The sequence below is a fragment of the Canis lupus genome, chromosome 23, assembly GCF_011100685.1.
Source record: "Canis lupus familiaris isolate Mischka breed German Shepherd chromosome 23, alternate assembly UU_Cfam_GSD_1.0, whole genome shotgun sequence".
NCBI classification, from domain to species: domain Eukaryota; kingdom Metazoa; phylum Chordata; class Mammalia; order Carnivora; family Canidae; genus Canis; species Canis lupus.
This window is the reverse complement of record NC_049244.1, coordinates 20,540,684-20,564,174: the sequence shown is the minus strand read 5'-3', so window position 1 is coordinate 20,564,174 and position 23,491 is coordinate 20,540,684. Positions and strand designations below refer to the sequence as shown.

General features: G+C 34.6%; 1 protein-coding gene across 7 annotated transcripts in view; it reads left to right on the top strand.

Moving 5' to 3' along the window:
* UBE2E2 (ubiquitin conjugating enzyme E2 E2) overlaps positions 1-23,491 on the top strand; it is a 528,260-nt gene that overhangs the window by 433,690 nt on the left and 71,079 nt on the right. For all 7 annotated transcript variants that reach the window (XM_038570719.1, XM_038570715.1, XM_038570718.1 and 4 more), the window contains one exon: positions 8,373-8,505. In XM_038570719.1, the coding sequence (XP_038426647.1) occupies positions 8,373-8,505 (133 nt within the window). The remainder of the gene's footprint in view (positions 1-8,372; positions 8,506-23,491) is intronic.

Below are 23,491 nucleotides of genomic sequence, written 5' to 3'. Positions count from 1 at the left end.
AAGAGTGGCCAGGGATGAGGCCAGGGAGGTCAGCTGGAGCCAGATCTTTTTGAAAAACTTTAAATGCTTGAAAGGAATTTGGGCCTGATCTTGAAGTTATTAAGAAGTCAGAGAAAGCAGGAAAACAAAAGATTTCATTTACAGGATTTTCTGGAAATTGCCCTATCTGCACTTTGATGGATGAATTGGAGAAAAGCAAGACTGGAAGTGGGGAAACAGCATGCCGATGCCATCATCTAAGTGAGAGCTAATGCAGCCAGTAGACAGGTTACAGAGGTGGATTCTACAGGCTTTGGAGGATTTTAAAGAAGAGAAGGAGGAAGCATAGACAAGGATGACTCTTGGATTTCCCACAGGATTAGAGATTCCATCAGTATTTGATAGATTGATTGTCAGAGGCAGATAATGGAATACCTAGAATGAAGATGAAGAAACAAGGTAACTGAGAGTAGAAACCTTGGAAGGCAGACATTGAAGAGATATCATTGATGAGGACAAAAAGAATTGGAGAAGTACCGTAAAGTGTAGAGAGAGACTCGGAGAGATACCTGAGGAAGAGAGCTTTTTAGGAATCAGGGAGTAGAAGCCACAGTTTCAGTAAAATGAAAACAGAAGCCATTGTTGGATTTAGCAACAAGTAGATCAGCTCGTGGCCCTGAGAACAGTCTGAAAACATTTTCCCTCCCGAATCTCCACACTTCTACATGTTTTTTTTCTCATTTCATTCATACAGTTTTGTGGTATTTCCCTTCTTCAGCTCTCTTTCCTACTATCCTTATCTGTAACTGGCCTAGGCCTTGCTTTCACATTTTTTTAAGGGATGGGCTATTCTTTTCCTTCCCGTTTGTCATTAGAGAAACATACGTTATTGTGTTATAAGCAAGAAGCTCAATATTCCTGCAGCTGTTTACTCTCAAAGGGATTTTGGACATATGTGCAGCATGTCATTTGCCTGTGAACATTGTGCTCACTATGAAAGGGATGAATTCAACTATTTGGAATCTGACATATAAGCAGAGATTTCCAGAGCTCTTGAGAGAAATCCCTTGTAACTGTCTTCTCTTCACCATTCTGTCCCCATCAATTTCAGGTTAGTGTTGGCACATGGGAGATACTCTGTGAAAGCAAATTTCTTGTCCTCTGGAGCCAGGATCCCTAATTGCCTAGGCTGCCTTACTCTTTTTTTTTTTTTTTTTGCCTTACTCTTTTTCTATCTTAGAGTCAGTGTTAAATGAAAAGGCAGCAGACAGAGCCAAAAACTCTTGGTCTTAGAGTCACAGCACACTGAAAGTATTCAGATGTATTTAAAAATCTTATGATCTTAAATACAGTCAGAGTTTAATCCTTTTCAGCATTTTTATTGTTAAGTGTGTAATATTTTATATGTACAGAAGGGCTCATCCACTGTAGGCAGCAGCATAGAAAGCTGAACGCAGTTTACAACATTGATTCTCTAACAGAATTTCTCTTAGTGGCAACTTTGATTATTCAACTAATTTGTAATTTGCTAACTGACATTTGCATTTTAATAGATTTATCTAATTGGATTTTATTTTGAATGTAACTCTCTTAGCTGTGTTTATCTTCTTTAAAAAATCAAACCTGAAAATAAAATTAAGAATATTGATCATTTAGAATACTGCAAGTGAGGGGATCCCTGGGTGGCTCAGCAGTTGAGCTCCTGCCTGCCTTGGCCCATGGCGTGATCCTGGAGTCCCAGGATCGAGTCCCACATCAAGCTCCTTGCATGGAGCCTGCTTCTCCCTCTGCCTGTGTTGTGTCTCTGCCTCTCTTCCTCTCTGCGTCTCTCATGAATAAATAAATAAAATCTTAAAAAAAAAAAGAAAAAAGAATACTGCAAGTGAGAAAACAGTGCTAAATATCCTCATGCCTGAAAATCCTGGTGTGAAATAAACATTCCATTCAGCAACAGATTGGATTTCCTGGAAGTGGCAGCTTTGATTTCTGTTGGTTTCTAAAGTTCTGCCCTATCTAAATATATATCCTAAGATTACGTTGCAAGATGATGATGGTGATAATGGTGGTAGGGGTAATGATTATTAATGTATGGGTCTTGGTAGCCTGTTTCCTAGTCCTAGGATCTTGAAATCCTTATAAAATCAGGCAATTAATCTTTTGATTGTGTTCATGAGCTTCTGGATTATATATCACAAAGCATAACAACACCTAGAAGAGCAGCTGACATTGGAAGCATACCATTTGGGCCATTACAGACCCCATTTTCGAAGCTCTGGTAGGTATAACTCTACTAAAACTTCACAGTTGCTCTGCAAGGTTGGTGCTGTAGTTGCCTCATTTTGTAGATGAGGAAATGAAGACATTGAAAGATTATATGGGGTGATTACATATTCACTCAGGGCTCTACAGAACTTACATGGTAGAACTAGGATTCAGAAGAGCAAAGTCTGACTCAGAGTCCAGTTATGTTCTTCATCATTCGCTCTATTGTGCAGGTGACCTCGGTACTTTTATTTGGTTAACTTAAGGGGGAAGTGATCATTGAAAATATAAAATGGTCTGCAGGTTCTGCTTCTCACTTTTTTGGTCCAAAGTCTATAAAAGCCCATTCTTCTATTTTATATAAAACCAAATAATTCTGACATATTAAAAAAAAAAACATTTGGTCAGTATGTACTACTGGAGCAGTAGGTTTATATTGTCCAATATATGTGACCACTAGCCACATGAAGTTATTTAGATTTAAATTCCTTAAAATCAAATGAAATTGAAAATCTATTTCCTCATTCTTACTAGCTCCATTTTATGTGCTTAATGGCCACATGTGGTGAGTGATTACCATACTGGATAAGGATAAGAACTAAAACATTTTCATTATCACAGAAAGTTTTATTAGACAGCACTGCTCTAGAACAGTTATTGTTGAACAGAAATACAATATGAGCCACATGTGTAATTTTAAATTTTCTAGGAACCATATTAAAAAAATAAAAAGAAACAGGTGGTTAGTTTTAATATATTTTTAGTCCAATATATTCAAATATTATCATTTAACATGTAATTAACCAAAAGTAATGATGTATTTTACTTTCCTTTATACTGTCTTAAAATTTGGTATATATTTTACAGTTACAGCATATCTGAATAAGTAACCACATTTCAAGTGCTCAGTAGCTATATGGTTACCATATTGTACAACCCAGTTTTGTACTTTTATTCCAGAGTTTCTTAACTGGGACATATCAAAATGAGAATAGGACAGAGGGCTTTGTAGTTTAAGAACCACTGCTATAAGCTTTGGGATTGCAAGTGGTACAGACATGCTACTTCTAAGGTGATAGAGAAGGGCACGTCAGACTGCTAAGACTTAATTTGTGTATATTAAAGAAGTAATAAAAGTTTTAGATGCATTTTAAAACACTAATCTGTGTTCAAGATAGTTTGTCACTACTAATACTGTTTGTTTTTTTTTTTTTTTTAAAGACACATTTGGACAGTGTAACCAACTCAGAGTGATACTGTTACCTATGCTATTTAATCCATTGTTGATAACTGTATAGATAGCTTACTGACTTCAAAGAACTAATAAAATTTGGTATTCTGACTGAGAGCCAAATAAAATTTAAAACAAGCACTAATTGAATGTGAATAACTTACAGGCATTGCCTGCTTCTGTGAGATATCTCTTGACTTCTACTTCTGAGTCTTTTCCTTGGTGGCTGTATTTAGTGACTCCTCGGTTAGCCTATATTATATAATTAACTGTGATGACCATTCTTGGAAGGTCATCTTAAAATTTCTCAAAGTAACTCAGAGAAATTATATCTTGGTATTTAGGTAACGTGTCTATGCACATTGTTTCATAGCTGTGTTCTCTCTGTGTGTATTTTTTAAACTAAATTCTTCATCTACCTTGAAGTCATGTTGTAACTACAAACCTATAATTTACTCTACTTTTAAGTTCTTCCTTCTGATAAACTTATCTATTCATATTGGGTCTAATTATAGCTCAGGGCATAACCATGTGTATTATTCATCTGAATGAGTGAGTTTGTCTGGCAACAAGAGACTGTTGTTGCCAAAGCTTTATTGTCATCTGGCCTGAATATATTTTGTCTGTACTTCACTGTCAGCTTCAAGAGAGGTTAGGTAAAAAGGAACATGGGGCAGGAATGTTATACTCTGGCCCCTTGCTTTGCTTCTCAGTATATTTCAGCACTTTGCAATAAACTTGATTTTATTTTGCAGGGGTTTTGTTTTGTTTTGTTTTACTTCACCCTTTTCAAATAAGAGAAATTAAAACTAGAGATAAAATTGAACTCTTCTTCAGTCTCATCTCAGAGCTGTCCCATCACTCTACTCTTTTCTCTTGTTCCCTGCACAACCACTGTCCTGAATATAAGCCTATCTATCCAGTTTGTTTCTTCAAAGACTTTAACATAGATATGTATCCATAAACAATATAAAATATTATTTTATATTTCTAGTTTATACATTAGGATCACACTGTATGTGTGCTGCAACTTGCTTTCCTCCTGTAGCATTTTGGTAGACATTATTTGGGGCATACTTGTTCTTAATATGAAAACTTGGGGGGAATCCCTGGGTGGCTCAGCGGTCTAGTGCCTGCCTTTGGCCCAGGGCGTGATCCTGGAGTTCCAGGATCTAGTCCCACTTTGGGCTCCCTGCATGGAGCCTGCTTCTCCCTCTGCCTGTGTCTCTGCCTCTCTCTCTCTCTCTTTCAGTATCTCTCATGAATAAATAAATAAAATCTTTTTAAAAATATATGAAAATTTGGTACATATATAAGAACATATCAAACACGTAAGTTATAAGACTAATAATAAAACAGATAACTCCTGAATCCAACATACGCACTGAAAAGTAGAACATCACTAGAACCATTGAAGTTCCTGTGTGTTGCTATTACCATCTGATTATACCCAGGCAACTACTCTTTTGGGCTTTGTTCTCATTTATTTTCTTGCCTTACCACATATGTATGTATCCTTAACAATCTGTTTTCTTGTTTGCTTGTTTTTAAACTTGGTGAAAATAGTATCATACATATATATATATATATATATATATATATATATAATCCTTTAGACTTGCTTTTTTATTCAATATGACACTTTTAAGATTTATCCATGTTAATCAGTATATTTTTACTGTTGTGTAGTATTCCTTTGGGTGAATTTATTCCTTTTTCTGTCAATGGACATTTTTGTTGTTTCCAATTTTGCTATTAAAAATAGTGTTTCTGGGCAGCCCTGGTGGCGCAGCGGTTTAGCGCCGCCTGCAGCCCAGGGTGTGTGATCCTGGAGACCCAGGATCAAGTCCCACATCGGGCTCCCTGCATGGAGCCTGCTTCTCCCTCTGCCTGTGTCTCTGCCTCTCTCTCTCTAGCTGTGTCTCTATGAATAAGTAAATAAAATCTTTAAAAAAATAATAAAATAATAAAAATTAAAAAAATAGTGTTTCCATGAATATTCTTGTGTATGACTTCTAGTGCACATGTATAAAAATTTCCCTGAGGTATGTACCTAAGTTTGCAATTGAAATATTGGAACATAGGAGTGTATAGATTCAACTTAAGTAGATAAGTCCACTTTCTTATCCAAAGTCATTGAAAGCTCTTCAGCAACGTGTAGAAGTTTTTGTTTATCCACATCCTCATCAACACTTCATTTTGTCACACATTTATTTTTGCCTATACATTGTGTAAAATAATATTGAACTGTAATTTTAAGTTTCATTTTCCTGATTTTAATGAAATTGAATAAATCATATGAAATTATTGGCCATTCATGTTTCTTCTTTTTGGAAGTGCCTATTTTGTCTTTTCTAAGGGATTGCTAGTCCTTTTCATATTGATTCATAGGAATTAGTATGCTCTGGACACTAGAATTTGGTCTATTTTATGTTATCCAAATATCTTTTCTGTTTCGTTAGGCAACCTCTAAAACTTCTGACTTTTGCATTGATGTGTGCTTAATCCATCTAGAACAAAGTTTTGTACATTTATTGAAGTAAAAATCCAGTTTTCTCTTAGCCATATTCAAAAAACTGTTTTCTTAGCCCCATTACTTCTGACATGTATCAGATTCCTGTAATTGTGTGGAAAAGTTTGAGGAGTTCCTTTGAACTTCCAAACACATGTTAGCATCAAGTTGTCAAGTTTCATTTTTTAAATAACTGTTAGACTTTTGATTGGAATTGTATTGGATCAGTTTGGAAAAAGTTGATATCTATAGGATGCTGGTCTCCCTACTCATAAACTTGTTATCTCCCTCCATTTATTTGATTCTCTTTGTATTTCAATAAGTTTTATTATTTCCTCCATTATTAAAGTCTTAATATTTTTTATGAAACTTACCCATAGTTTTTTGGGGTATTTTTAATACTATTATAAAAGATTTTAAAATATATTTTCTGGGATGCCTGGGTGGCTCAGCGGTTGATCATCTGCCTTCGGCACAGAGCATGATCCACGAGTTCTGGGATCAGGTCCGACATTGGGCTTCCTGCGAAGAATCTGCTTCTCCCTCTTCCTGTCTCTGCCTTCTTTCTGTGTCTCTCATGAGTAAACAAATAAAACCTTTTTTTAAAATGTCTATTTTTGTTGATGTGTTGAAATGCAGTTGATTTTTCATATTGATTTTGTATCTAGCCACTTTGTAAAATTTTATTAAGTTTAATAAATTGTGTATAGGTTTTTCTGTGTACATAAATACTGCAAGCACTCACAGTTTTATTTTTTCTATCCCAATCCATATACCTATTATTTTTTCCTTCCTTGTGTCTTTCATACATGAAAGATCATGAATATGATCTCTAGTACAGTAAGGATTAGAAGTAGATCTAGTGGGTTTTAAAGGATATGCTTTTGATATTTTGCCACTGAATATATCAGTTGCTATGAAATTTTTGGTAGATGCTCTTTATCAGGTTAAAGAAGTTTCTATCTTAAAAAAAAGAAATGTCCATCTATTCCAATTTTGCTGAAAGTTTTTTTTTTTAATCATGAATGGCTATTATTGAAGTCTATTGAGTGCTTTTCCTACACCCATTGAGATTATCCATTTTTTTTCAACTTTAAATCTCTTAGTTTGGTAAATTACATTAATAATGTTCTATTATTAAACTATCCTTGCATTCCCAGAATGTATCCCAATTTAGTTAAGATGTGTGCTTTTTTGATATACTGCTTAAGTTTTTGTAGATGTAAACTAATTTCAAAATAAAGAGTAGTAGCTAAATTTTTGTTGACAATCAAATCTTCCCCAAAGGGTTGCCCACTTGGCTACAGTATGTGAGAGGCGTTTATGGCTATTAGATGCAGGTATTAGCTTGAAGTAGCAAAAAAAGAACACTGAAAAGCTAAATTATAATCTCATTTTGCCCTTCTGTTCATTTGAGAATATAATTAACTTGACTCATGCAGGCCTTTATTTTCCTTAGTGAGTTGTCTGAGACTCAGGCAGATGTTTACTACTAGTAGTCATGTGGCTTCACTTGAATTCCTATTAATCCATCATCATTGAACCAATATATACTTAATAGGCTCTAAGACAAGGCAAAAAATATATTCCTCAAGGACCTTCTAGGGAGAGACAGAAAAGTAAACACTTTAAAAACAATTACAGGAATGCCTGGCCAGCTCAGTTGGTAGAGCATGTGAATCTTGATCTTGTGGTTGTGAGTTCAAGCCCCACATTTGGCATAGAACTTACATTAAAAAAAAAAAATTCTTTTTAATTAAAAACATGGTTATAAAATACAATGATACATCTTGTTTTCTATAAACCAAACTATTCATGATACATAGGGGTTAAGGGGGCAGAGATTCTTTGGCTGGAGAGAAAAGAGAAAGATTGAGATGATATATGATATTTGAGCTGAGTTTTATAGATAATGAACATTTACTGATCTCCCTGAACCTCATTTGTATTCTTAGTTGTTAACAAAGGAATTAGACTACTTTTTATTAGACTTTTTTTTTCTCTAATGGCCCTTCTGTCCTTCAAAAAAGTTGTTTCTTTCACCCTATGACTATATCCTCTTTTTCAGGACCGTATGAATAATTTCATGCTTTATTAAACATTTGTGCTCCTACCTCTGGTCTTTGATCCTAGGAATCTTTTGTTCAATAGGTGCAGGGTTGTGAATGTCAAAACAGAATCTTCCTAGTTCTGTTTTATTAAGTAATACCAACATCTTTTCTTTATAGAGTATTAATAATATTGACAAATGAATCATCATACAGAATTACCCTGTTTCTGTTGTGTTTTTGTGGAATTGCTCAATTTATTGTTACCATAACTAGAATTTTTTAAATTCCAGGGTTTACATAATCTCTAAGTACATTTCATTTGTATGTCTTATTTCAGTGCTGGACCCAAAGGAGACAACATTTATGAATGGAGGTCAACTATATTGGGACCCCCAGGATCTGTCTATGAAGGAGGGGTGTTCTTTCTTGACATTACCTTTTCACCAGACTATCCGTTTAAACCCCCTAAGGTCAGTATAAAGTGTTCATCCATTTTTAGCAATATGTATTGTTGTATATGTATATACATATACATATTCTTAAATATACATATCTAGGAATGCATGTCTATTCTGTTAACATAGACAACTTCCCAGGGCTAATTGTGTGGAAAAGGAAACCAAATGTGAAAAAATATAGGCTATTTCCTACCCCATCTCCTTACTCATATTTCATTGCTTTTTCTCATCATTTCTCAATGTCTCTTTTCTGTGGTTTATGCTATAATGTAACATAAAGCAGCATATTATGAGTGGGACTAAGTGAGTGATAATGGGCTTATGCCAGCCCTAGAACCCAGGAAACCAGACATAGCCTGAAGCTGAGGCCAGAGCCAAGCCCCAGAGCCAGCCTGAATGTGGAGGGAGCCCCATCAGGCAGGTCTCAGGGCACCAGCTATGGAGTTTTGATGCCTCCACAGTTCAGCTGATCACATGAAGTACACATGCGCTAGAATGGAAAGTATGACCTACAAAGACTTGAAAGTGATGCCAAGAAAATTTATTGAAAAAGTATTTGTAATAGTTGATTAATATAAATAACTAATTAATGACCCATAGGGGAACTTACACTTATTTAAGACAAGATTATATACTTTAAAAATTCTTCACATTCCTTTCTACTGCCTGTAAGTCAGTTATTTGATGAGTAAATTTATTCTTCATTTTGGAAAGGTAAAGTCCCTAAGGACACTGACTGTGTATTGGCCACCAAGAAAAAAACTCTCATTTGACCTGACTTAATCTCTCAATGCAGAGGGAAATAAAACTTGCTTGAGTTGTAGTTTAGAATGGACAGTTTTAAAAAAGTAAAAATAGGACTATACCTTTACCATGAATTTCTGTAATTCCCCTCCCTCTCTTTTTTCTCCCCTCTCTCCTCCTTCCTTCCTTCCTTTCCATTGATGCTTGGATATTGTTTCTTACCACAGCAGAAGTAATAACTATAATTTTACCAAAGAAGGAACCCAGACACAGAAAAACTGAGTAACTTTCCTAGCATTACACAGCAAGCAAATAGTAGTGTTACCAGTACTTGAACCCAGAAGTCTGACCCCAAAGCCTGTGTTCCTTTCTATATTACATGATACATTTATCCGAACTGACAGAGCTGGTGACATTGGTGATCACCCATACTTGCATTAGGTTTGGTTTTCAGTGATAAAGCCATAGTACATGTCATATTTATTTTCTCCTTTTACTGGATGGGAACCTTATGTCTTTCATTCTACTTGGGGCCAGTCCATAAATCACTGGGAGTACTTATTGCACTGCCAGTGATGAGGAACCTTTCTCTGACTGCCTCTTCTGTAAAGGAAATACAGAGTGGGGAAGAGGAGGGAAAATTCAAATCAAGTAGTTGTGCTGCTTGTGAGTTTGGTATAGGGTATTTTGTGCATCTGAAATGTACATCTCAGAAAATGTGTAGGCTTATCTAAATCCTGCATGACAGAAACATGTAGATTAAGATTAAAGCTGGAAGGGAGAACTAGTAGATTAGATAAAATAATGCAGTTTCCAAAAAGGCCTCAAAAGGATGGTCCAAAACAAGATGGAATTTAACACAGCTTAAATGTGTAGTATTTCAGTACAGAAAGAAATCATGATACAAGAAGGAGAGACCTACTTTATTTTCATATAAATAATATTTGTGGGCTTTTGGCTAACTAAAATTCTGTGGGAACTTAAGATTCTTGAAGCCTCAAGGAGACATTTTTAGGAGTACAATCCTCAGAACTCCAAACCAATCGCACTGTATCTGGAGTGCCTCATTCACTTCTAAGCTCTTCATTTTAAGAGCAAACAAGAATAAGCTGGGGAGAGTCATCTACACTCTTGAATTTCTTCACTGGTTAAAACACTACAGTGGATATCAGTTGTACCAACTCATTTCTTTTCTAAAACACCCTCCTTGGGTGTTACTTTTCACAGATGAGGAAATTTAGATGAGGCTTAGAGCAGTTTCCTATAATAGACCACCAAGAATTTACTGATTTCTGACTTCACAGACCATGTACTTTCCATTGAATTATACATAGTTAACCTAGAGATGTTTACTAGTAAAAATAGGACATAGGAGGAATGTGATATCTCTCCTCAAATGCTTTAGGAACTGTGGTATGGGATTTAGGCCTTATTCTGGATGGCTGGGTGGGACAAAAATAGAAGCAGGAGGGTATCAGTTACAGGGATATATATATATTAATTCTTACAAGGAAAATCTGAACCACAGCTATATAGTCTGCTTTCGAAAGCTCTACTTTGACGCAGTAGGCTTCCTTTTACTGGGAGTAAATATTTGCCAGTATTTCTGTTTTAAAAAAAAAGAAAGCTAAATTAGTACCTGTCAAGAATATTACCAGAAAAAAAATAAGCTCTTCCACTGAATGAATATGATTAAACAGTTTCTTAGGACAAAGGAAAAATCAAATTTTGGTAACTCAAATTTCAATTTAAATGCACATTTATTTGAAACCCGTGGGAAGTTTTTAAAAAATTTATCATCACTAATTTACCAATTTTAGAAACCAGATTTTGTAGACAGATACGCTGTTCTAAGGGGGAAGTTTGTGGTGTCTTGAAAGCTATTAACTAAAGACTTTTTTTATTAATAGTTTTGAAGTACCATGTCCATGCCTTTCTAATCTAATCTATTCTTCTAAATAGGCTGCATTTGGAGTTGTCTTGGTTGTTTTCTCTGTTGCCCTCATCTTTTTCCATCAATATTAGCCACATACTTAGATTAATGAAACATTTCCAATGCTCTGAAGAATGAACCCAGTTAGCAGTAGGTGTTAGAATTGTTGGTGAGACCAAAGGTTCACAGATAAACCTGATTGGCTCTCTATTGGTTATCAGATATCCATTTCATAAAATTAGTCTATAGCATAATGAGATCCATGAAATGACTTTTCTTACATTTGGAATCCTTAGTGAGGATTGTAAATGCTCTCATGCTCAGATTAAATAATTTAACATATAAACCATTTAGCCAAATTTATCACTTTAAAAAATCAATAAATAAAAATGTGAAAAAATAAATACTGTAGCACTCCAGTACACTTAAACGTCAGTGGAGTGATTTGGAAGTCTCTTCAAGCCATAGGAACATTTTGGGAAGAGGACTTCATTAGTTTGAACATCCTCACTCTACAGTAGCTAATTTTTCAAAATCAGATGAGCTATTCCAATAATTTCTTCCAGAAGTCATCTAAATTTTAATAAGGCAGTGAAAGCAATTTTAATTATGTAATATTCATCAAATTTACTATACTAGTTTTAAATAGGGCAAGTACTTGCAAGTGCTGTATCTCAGTACAATTCTTAGTACATTGATTTTCTTATATAATCAATATGTTTATGCCTCTTTTTACTAAATCTACAGCAGTTTTGTTTATATGACATTGTTAACTGTGTCTGAAGTATCTGATACCAGAGCTTCAGGTGAATATTTAACCATCAATGATAATATTATTTCTCTGGGAAGATACCCATTTAATGAAACTATCTGGGAATAACATATTATGGCCAAAAAAAAGCAATAATAAAGTACTGGCATATCCCAAAGTTTTTTAATTCTGTATTTCTTTCAATATAGATATATATTTTAGTGTTCTAATTCAGATATCTGTTTATTTGTAAAGTATAAATTGCTTTATATCTTTTTGGGGATTATATTTTCTTATACATAATATAGATAATTACTCCTATACTCAAAACCTACATTTTTTATGTCTACTGTGTAAATACTTTAATGTTTTTTACTCTGCAAAGTCTACATGTTTGTTACAGAATAACAAAGTAATTGGAGAAGCAAAAGGAAAGAATTTAAATTACCTGTAATCCTAACCCAAAAATTATTCATGCCATTTTACATATCTTTTTTGAGATTTTGATCTCTGCATAAAAATATATTGTATGCATGCACACAAATAGATACATAAATATTGGGCCATATTCCCCCTGGTTTTAGAATTACTTTTTACCTAGTATTCTGTTTTCACGCAACACTCTATTTTCCAATAAACACATAACCGCCTTAGAATTATCGAGGCTCCATAATATTCCATTGTATAAATATACCAATTTAATTTACTGTTATTGAACATAAGCTGTTGCCAATATTTCTGTTATAGTAGTGATGTGATTAACATTCTTTTAATTACATATTTTGTATGCTTGCATAATTATTACCTGAGGCTAAATTTGTTGACATGGAACTTCTGGGTAGATGGGTTTATATATATATTTGTAGAATTTCGTTAAAGGTTGACAAATTGCCCTCCAGAAAAATTGTAGCAGTTTACGTCATGGCCATCAACATAGTGATAATACAGTACTTCCCTTCACTCTGCTCAGTTCTGAGGATTCCTTATCTTTTTTAATCTTTGCCAACCCAGTAGATGAAAAGTAATATTTCATGGTTGCTTTATATTTATTTGACTACCAGTGAGATGTAGAAGTTTTCACATATACTATTGTCCAGTTATTTGTATTTTTCTGAATAATACGAAAAGATTTTTTTCTTGAAAGTTATATACCAAGTAAAATTAACAAGCATACTTGAAAAATTCAGAAGCAAAATAATAGAATATGCTTTATTTCTATAAAAACACTTTAAAAATATTGTGACACCCTGTGTCTGATATTTTGTTTCTCAGAGATTCTAATGACATACATACTAATTAGATAACAGGTAGATCTTAGTTTTTACAGTAGAAATGCATAGAGGTAGCCTATTCATAATTTGGCTTTTTCTGTCTTCCTGTGGAACTGCATATTTTATAAAATATAAGTAGGCATTTTAAACATATTTAAGAGTAGGTAGGTAGGAAAATGAAATGTGTTTGTTATTTTAGCATTTCAGGCAGCCTGTGCACAAGTCAAACAAGCTCTCAGTATTCCTATCTATTACTGGAAAACGTTGTTTTCTTTGATAATGGCAAGATGGTATTTGCCAGTAGGTATTTTCCAAAAAGGAATGATAAAATTTGTGCTTAAAATGTTTAAAAAATTACATATGTATGTAGAAGTATTTGTGTAGAGTATTTTGTGTGACTTCTTTAATAATAATATCTAAAAGCTTATTTAATTATAGTTGGTTTTTCATAACAATTTTATCAAATATATTTAAAAATAAATTTTAGAGATCATTTCAGTATATTTTATGTTTTATGGTTTTATTTTTTTATAAAATCTAAACTGTGAATTGCTTACTAATGAAATGTCATTAAATAGGAAAGGTCTTAACTGTTTTCAGACAAGGAAATAGGTTAAGTTAGGTCCATCCGATTTTCAAAATCTTTATTATCCTCATTAGATTTTAACCTTAAATTGCCAGGTCAAGGCTAATCATGAATAAAGTAGCTAATTAGTTATAGTAAGAAGCAATGATATTCAACATTTAAAAGCCAGAGAGAAACTTATAACTAAAGTTCAACAAGGAGTTCTACTTTTTATACCAATTAAGTTATTATTTACTTAGTTTTATTGTTTCTGCTATTGCTCAAAGAAGAAAGTTGGTTGTGTGTCTCAGGATTTTCAGAAAGAGCAGTGGTTTACACGTGTAAATGCAGCTTCCCACTCATTTGCTCATTTGCTGGCCTTGGAGGTAGAATACACAGTTGTCCTGGAGTAACGTGAATTAACTTGTTTAACCTGAGTTTGTATGTTCGCATAAAGCCTACCTGTGGATTAAGTGCTTTCATATCTATTGAATTGCCTTTTTGGCTTCTCCAGCGTAACACCCAGTAGTCACCCAAACTTAATCGGTCCAAACCCAAACTATTGATTGCACAACCCCATTCCACTCCTCCAAACCAGCTCCTCCAGGCTTCCCCATCTCAGTGAATGAGAATTCCATTTTTCTTGTGGCTGAAGTTAAAAACTATTGTCATCTTTAACTTTTATAAGTCGGATATGTTCATTCATTGACTAAAGCTTTTCAGCGATACTAACTCACTGGATAAAAGCACATAAAACCCATTTTCAAAATCACTATCACCCTTGGCTCAACTACTCTAAGCATGTTTCCTCCACAGAGCCTTTACATTTGTTCTTCCTTCTGCTTTCATTGTTTTCCTCTGCCTGAAATTCTTATGGTTCACCCCATTTTTCCCTTCAGATATCTGCTCAAATGTTAACTTTTCAAAGAAGCTCTTGCATGACAATTCTTAACCACCTTCTGACCCCGTGAACTTCCCCACCACAACCACCATACTTGATTTTTCTCCATTTCACTTCTCCCTCCTGGCATTATGTATTACCTTGTCTAAGGGTTTATTATGTTTACCTTTCTTCAGTTAGTATGTAAAGTGCAGGAGCACAAAGACTTCATCTTGATGTCACTCCTAAATTCCTGGTACCTAAAACGGTACCTAACAGTTCAGTAGGCATTCAGTAAAAATATGTTCATTTAATCCATACAACTTTGCCATTAAGACAGTACTTATTACTACCATCACTCCCATTTATAGACTAGAAAACCTAGGCTTATGGAGGTTAAGTGGTCCACAGGTCACATGGAAAGTAGGTAGCAAAACTGGAAACCAAACCCAGTTCTAAACTGAACTTTTCAATCCCCAGTTGTAGAGAAGATTTAAATGATTTATATCCCTGAAAGAAGGAATACTCCTTAGATTTTATACTCTTAGATTTTATACTCTGGTATAGGTTAATTATATCAGATCATTCACTAAACCAGGTTTTTTGGGGAGTGAAATGAAATTGATGATACAAGAAGGAAAGAATGTTAGGAGGAGATTGCAAATGCCTTTTTCAGTTTTGGCAAGGATCCTCTTTCCAAAGGCACCTGACCCATTTTCTCCAGTGTATTCATACTTCATAGACACTGAGACATTAATTTATGTTAACAGTAAATAACTGATTTCTACATTTTGTTAGCCCTAAACTAAAGAGAAGTTACTTCCCACTTCACAGGTCATTTTCACATTTGATTATTGTCAAAACAGCCTTATATCTTCAGTGTCTTAACTGGGCTACAGTATTACTTGTATCTCATGAGTCAAAAAGTTTTCTTTTTTAGTCCATTCTCCTTTGTGATAAACCATTTTAAAATGCCATGCTATAATTTAATGTGTGAAATTTCAAAATGAATCTGATGAGTAAAAATAGATCATAACAGTGGCTATTGTTTAAAACAATACACATTGCATCCATTTATATATCCAACCACTACCCCCAACTATCACAATTCAATTTAAAAATTACTAAAAATAAGGATTGGATTTTGTTTGTTTTCAGGGCAAGGAATACCAACTTTATTTGTTCTAAACCAAATTAAATATGCTGATAAGCTAAAAAGGAATTAGCCACTTGTCTCAGAGGAAGTTCAGTTTTATCATATTTTATCAAGATTTCTCTATCTAGTTTTCTGTAGTCTAATGCAGTTCCAGACTTTGGAGAAAGACCTTTAGTTTGTCATTGTCTTCCCTGAGATGCTTATTGCCCAAGACATCTTAATCTATTTGGGTTGGATTAAGCTTTGCCCAAACTGATGGAGTTGGTATGTAATCAGCCTCTCTGATACCTACTCACACACCCCTATTAGAGTCTTGCCATAGAAGTAGGGATCTCAAGTATTTTGCTGTGTTCCTTCATACTCTGGAGTTCCTTTCTCTGTGGCCCCACTCTAAATGGCAGTTGGGGGATCCCTGGGTGGCGCAGCGGTTTGGCGCCTGCCTTTGGCCCAGGGCGCGATCCTGGAGACCCAGGATCGAATCCCACGTCGGGCTCCCGGTGCATGGAGCCTGCTTCTCCCTCTGCCTGTGTCTCTGCCTCTCTCTCTCTCTCTCTCTCTGTGACTATCATAAATAAATAAATAAATAAATAAAAAATGGCAGTTGGTATTTGTTGATATTACTGTCAACATAATTGAAAGGAATGGGCAGACCTAAATTCCTTCACAAAGGATGTTCTTCTACGGGGGGGTTCAACGAACAAAGGAAATTGGAGTGAGACCTACAGATGTTTGTAAAATGAGGAGCTTTCTTGTTGTCACAGCCAGGAAAAGATGGCAACTCACTTATCAGAGAGAGGTGATTTCTCCAAAGAAGGGCTCCCAGATTTAGACAAGTGATGTTCTCCCCTCGCAAAGGTTTTCTGAAGAGAAAAAGGGTGGAGTGGCTTCAAAATGAAATTTTCAGGATCACAAACATCAAAGGGCAGGGATCCACTATTTCCAGAAAACAGGGCACACTGGGAACTCTGAGAGAAACACCATGAGTCACAGAAAATTCAGGGACAGTAAGGCAGTGGTAAAGGAATAGAGCTTGTGAGGAGGGAAAATTCTGCACAACTGAGCCAGAAGAAGCTACACATTTGCACTTTCCTTAACCTTGTATAAAAGAGCCCTGATAAGAACAGATCAAGACAGAACAGACAGCTTGTGTTTATTGTCTATAAATTTTAAAACAAATTATTTTCTATCATCCACTTGAGAAATGAGGTGGGGGAAATGGTATTCTACATGTAAGACAGAATTATGATAGCCTCTACTTTATTTAAAGGTGTTACTTATTTGGATAGCTATATGCAATGCTGTTTTATTCAAGCTTGTATAGAATGTGAAGGTCTGAGTTAATTTTTAAGACTACCAGCCAAATATCAACTCCTTTATGGCAAATGATCAAGTTTCCTTGATTTTTTTTTTCCAGAGTTGGATCTGGATCTCTTGATAAGATAGCAGCCTTTAGAGATTTGCTTTAGCAGGTCCAAGGAAAAATTAGGCAGGAAGAAAGGAATGTTCTGAGTTCCCAGCTGGCCAAGATCATAGTATGTAATCATGGCTTGTCACTGAGTTAGGGGAAAGATCAACTGGTTTTTACCAGTATTATGCAGGTCTTCCTGTAGAAAATAACAAGGAACAAAGTGATATAAAAGTTAAAGATTTAAAGAAAATAAGTTAAAGATTATAAATAAAATAGACCTAGCATCAGATAGCTACATTGATTCATACAGGTGTAACTATTCTAAGAACCAGATATATTTTTCTCATGGTATTAGTATGTTAACATAAACCTGCCCCAAAATTCCTGTAAGTTCTTACTAGTTGCTATTAAAATGTCTATGTTAAGGCTAATTTATAAAGCAAAGATTTATCGAGCCCTTCTTTCTGGGTCTTGTTACATAAAGATCAATAAGATACAGCCCCAAGGACCATGTAGACAAGGAGAATAGGCAGGGGCTAATACAGTAGTCCAAGCTAGAAAAGAATGAAGACTATGTTTTGGAGATAAAGATAAGGGGAATATATATATGAATTCTTCTTTTTATTCCTTTATTTAGTAATTATGTTTATACCATGCAGCATCCAGATACTGGACATATAGAAATGCCTCTTCTTGCAGAGTTTACATTCAAGAAATTATAAAACAAGATTTCTCAATTTCAGCATGATTGATATTTTGGACAAGAGAATTTGTTCTTATGGAGGGATATCCTTTGCATTATAGGATGCAGAGCAGCATCACTGGCCTCTATACACTAGGTGCCAGGAGTAGTCTTCCCCCTCATCTTCGGCCCCCTAATTTGTGACAGACAGAAATGTCTCCAGATATTGTTGAATGTCTTCTAGAGGCTCAAAGGAGATCACCAGTGGTTGAGAAGCAGAATTTTTTTTTTTCATTTGAGTATAGTTGGCACACAATGTTACATTAGTTTCAGGTGTACAGCATAATGATTCATCTTCTTTATACATTATGCTATGCTCACCACAAGTGTAACTTCTGTCTGTCACCATACAATGCTATTACAGTATGGTCTACATTCCCTGTGCTGTGCCTTTATTCCTGTAGCTTACTCATTTCATAACTGAAAAACTGTATCTTAAACTCCCCTGTACCCATATTGTCCATTCCCCATACCTCTTCCCTCTGCCAAACATCAGTCTATTTTCTGTATCTATAGGTCTGATTCTGGTTTTTGTCTCTTTGTTTAGAGAAGCACTATTTTAGGCAGTAGTATTGGTATCCACTGTTAACTGATTAGAGACACCTATGAGAATTCTCCAGTTTCTAATCTGAGTAGCCAAAGCCGGGTAATGGGGGAAAGGGGTGTGGGGCATGTTTCCTTTGAGAAACTTATAGGACACTTGGGTGGGAAATGTTCATCAGGCAGCTTTACAGGTCTGGGATTCAAATGAGTGATGTGAACTAGAAATACAGGTTTGGGGATTAAAACTCTGTGATAAATGACTTCATTCACAGAAACATGCAATTTTGAACCAAAACTCCATTTTTGGGACTAAAATTTCCAGAATGGGTTTCCCAAGGGAAAGACTGATAATTGGAAAGATTAACAAAACTCACATTTTCTCTTGTGCATTATGTTCTTGGTGTTTGGGGATCAGAGATTATTTTCCATGCAAAAGTACACAATAATGCCTCACAAAATATCATATTGTTATTTTAAAAAGAGTCATCTGTTAATAAATCATAAAAGCATGAACAATTATATCAAGTCAAATAAATTAATCTTCCCACAAGTGCCTAAATAAGGACTAAAATAAATCAAAATAATTACTCCTACAAGAGAATGGATTAAATGACCTTCTTCAAGCTCTCGTTGAGCCTTTTGTTTCATCTTTAAAATCTACTGATAGTTTGGTGGTTGTGGAGAGTTGTGTATAAGAAATCATACTGTATTTTTTTAATGCTTAGTGTATTACACTAACATTATACTGTAATTTGACATTCATTATCTCACTTGATCCTCTCACTTTGAGAGGTAGGTTTCATTATCAAGGAAACTGAAACTTTTAAGTAATGTCATTAGGATCCCATAGCTAATAAGTTCCAGGGTCAGGATTAGAACTCCTGGCCTCCTGGCCTCAACCCTTTATAGCTATAGTAGCTATGCTCTGAAGTAATCTTTGCTAAAAACACAGTAATCCAGTTTATTGCCAGCAGCCATACTTCGGTGACCCCTTGTATTCTTTCCTGTAGTTGATGGGAAGCATCCATTTTTGCTTTTGTTTTTGTGGAGAATTAGGCTAAATAAGATTTTTGTTTTGGCATTTGCAAAACTAAAAACCTATATATGTATGGTATGTTATATATTTATATCTCTCCGACATATGGCCACTAATTTATTTTAAACTCTGTCCCTATAGATTATATAAAACAGTTTATTCAGCAAGGAAATAATACATAAAGCAGTATGTTTATTTCAAATTTTTACAGCTATTTTCATTTCCACATTTTTTCTTCCTTTCTCATTTTAAAATATCATGTCTTCCATAATGGTTTGCTTTTAAAATCAACGGTTTCTTTTTTTTATTGAATTATCCTTAACATACAATATTAGTATCTGATGTACAACATATTGATTCAACATTTATATACATTACAAAAGGCTCACCATAAGTATAGTCACCATCTGTCACCATACAAAGATATTACAGTGTTATTGACTATATATTCCCTGTGCTGTATTTTTCATCCCACTGACCTATTTATTTTATAACTGGAAGTTTTTACCTCATAATTGCCTTTGCCTGTGATGCCCATCTGCCCACTTCCCTCCCCTCTTGGCAACCACCAAGTTTTTTTCTTTATTTAAGAGTTATTTCATTTGCTTTAAGATTTCACATGTAAGTGAAATCGTTGGCAATTTTGTCTTTCCCAGTCTCACTTATTTCACTTCCTATAATACCCTCTACGTCCATTCATGTTGTCACAAATGGCAAGATTTCATTCTTTTTAGTGGCTGAGTAATAACTCTATGATAGATATAACATCTTTATCCATTCATGTGTCGATGATGAGTTGATTCCATAACTTAGCTATTATAAGTAATGCAGCAGTCAACATAGTAATGCATGTATCTTTTTGAATTAGTGTTTTCATTTTCCTTGGGTAAATACTTAGTAGTGGAGTTACTGGATCATATTTTTTTTTTAACTTTTTGAAAAGCCTCCATACTGTTTCCCACAGTGGTTTTATCAGTTTACATTTTCATCACAAGTGTATGAATTAGAGTTCCCTTTTCTCCACATCCTTGCCAACACTTATTTTTTGTCTTTTTGGTAGAAGCCATTCTTTCTACTATGATATCTTATTCTGGTTTTGATTTGCATTTTCCTGATGATTAGTGATGTTGAACATCTTTTCATGTGTCTGTTAGCCATCTGTATGTCTTCTTTGGACAAATGTCTATTCGGGTCATCTGCCCATTTTTTAATCAGGTCGTTGGGGTTTTTTTGGTATTGAGTTGTAGGAGTTCTTTATATATTTTGGATATTAACCCTTTATTGGGTATATCATTTGAGAATATCTTCCCTCATTTACTAGGTTGCCTTTTTGTTTTGTTGATGATTTCCTTCTTGTGCAAAAGCTTTTTATTTTGGAGTAGTCCCAATAGTTTATTTTTGCATTTGTTTCCCTTTCCTTAGGATGCATATCCATAAATAAGTTGCTAAGTCTGATGTCTAAAAAGATTACTGCCTTTGTTTTCTTTTAGCATTTTTATGGTTTCAGGTGTCACATTTAGGTCTTTAATCCATTCTGGGTTTATTTTTGTGTATAGTATAAGTGGTCAAGTTTCATTCTTTTGTATGTGGCTGTCCAGTTTTCCCAACATCATTATTGAAGAGACTTTCTTCTCCCCACTGTATATTCTTGCTTCTTTGTTGTAGGTTAATTGACTGTATAAACATGATTTTATTTCTGGGCTTTCTGTCTTCTTCCATTGATACATATTTCTATTTTTATGTCAGTACCATAACATTTTGATTATTATGGCTTTGTAGTATATCTTGAAATCTGAGACTATGGTACCTACAGCTGTATTCTTTTTTCTCAGGATTGCTTTGGCTATTCAGAGTCTTTTGTGGGTCCAGACAAATTTTAGGATTTTTTTTCTAGTTCTGTAAAAAATACTATTGCTGTTTTTTTTATAGGGGTTGTATTGAATCCGTAGATGGCTTTGGGCAGTATGGACATTTTAATAGTGTTCTTACAGTCCATGAGCATGGTATGTCTTTCTGTTTGTTTATGTTATCTTCATTTACTTTAATCAGTGTCTTATTGTTTTCAGTGTACAAATTTTTCACCTTCTTAGTTAAATTTATTCTTAGGTATTTTATTCTTTTTGATAGGATTATAAATAGGATTTTTTTCTTAATTTTTTTCTGCTACTTTGTGCATAAAAATGCAACAGATTTCTGTATATTAATCTTATATTTTACTAAATTCATTTATTGGTTCTAATAGTTTTCTGGTAGAGTCCTTAGGGTTTTCTATGTATAGTATAATGTCATCTGCAAATAGTGACAGTTTTACATCCTTAACTATGGATGCTCACTCTTTCTTTCTTTCTTTCTTTCTTTCTTTCTTTCTTTCTTTCTTTCTTTTCTTCCTTTCTTCCTTCCTTTCTTCCTTTCTTCCTTTCTTTTCCTTCCTTCTCTTTCTTCTTTCTTTCTTTCATTTTTGTCTGATTGCTTTAGCTAGGACTTCCAGTATTATGTTAAATAAAAGTAGTAAGAATGAACATCCTTGTTTTGTTCCTTATCTTAGAGTATTAATAAAGCTTTTTAGCAGTGAGCATGATGTTAGCTCTAGGTTTGTCATATACGACCTTTGTTTATGTTGATATATGTTTCCACTATACTCATTTTATTGAAAGGTTTTTTGTTTTTTTTTTTATCAGGTATGGATGTTGGATTTTGTCAAACACTTTCTGCATTTAGTGAGATGACAGTGTGATTTTTATCCTTCATTTTGTTAATGTGATGTATCACGTTGATTTGTGGATATTGAATCATCCTTATTACATACCTGGAATAAATCCCACTTGGCCGTGGTGAATAATCCTTTTAAAGTATTATTGAATTTGGTTTGCTAATATTTTGTTGAGGATGTTCATGTCTATGTTCATTAGGGATATTGGTCTGTAATTTTTTTGGTACGGTCTTTGTCTAGTGTTGGTATCAGAATAATGCTGGCTTCATAGGATGAATTTGGAAACATTCCTTTGTCTTCTGTTTTTTGAAATGGTTTATTAAGAATAAGTGATAACTTTTTTTTTAAGTGTTTGGTAGAATTCAACTGTGAAACCATATGGTCCTGGGCTTTTGCTTGTCGAGAGCTTGTTTGTTTGTTTAGGATTATTTATTTATTCATGGGAGACATGGGGAGAGAGGCAGAGACAGGCATAGGGAGGAGCAGGCCTCCTGCAGGGAGCCTGATGCAGGACTCTATCCCATGACCCTAGGATCATGACCCAAGCAAAAGGCAGATGCTCAACCACTGAGCCACCCAGGTGCCCCTTGTTGGGAGTTTTTGATTACCAATTCAATTCTGTCATTAGTTATCAGTCTGTTCAGATTGTCTGTTTCTTCATGATTTAGTCTTGGAAGATTGCATATTTCTAGGAATTTATCCATTTCTTCTAGTTCATCCAGTTTGTTGGTGTATACTTTTTTGTAGAAGTTTCTTAAAATCTTTTTTTTTTAATTTTTATTTATTTATGATAGTCACACAGAGAGAGGGAGAGAGAGGCAGAGACACAGGCAGAGGGAGAAGCAGGCTCCATGGGCTGGGAGCCCGACGTGGGATTCGATCCCAGGTCTCCAGGATCGCGCCCTGGGCCAAAGGCAGGCGCCAAACCACTGCACCACCCAGGGATCCCAAGTTTCTTAAAATCTTTTGTATTTCTCTAATGTTGTTTGTCACTTCTCTTTCATTTCTGACTTTGAGTTCTCTTTTTTCCTTGATTTATTAACTTTATCTTTTCAAAGAGCTAGCTCTTAGTCTCATTGATTTTTTTTCTATTGCTTTTTAGTCTGTTTCATTTATCTCTGCTTTGGTCTTTATTATTTTCTTTTAATGATGTAAGGCTAGATTGTTTAAATGAAATTGTTTCTTGTGGTAGGCCTGTATCACTCTAAGCTTCCCTCTCTAAGCTATTTATTTTTAAAGTTTTTATTTATTTATTTGAG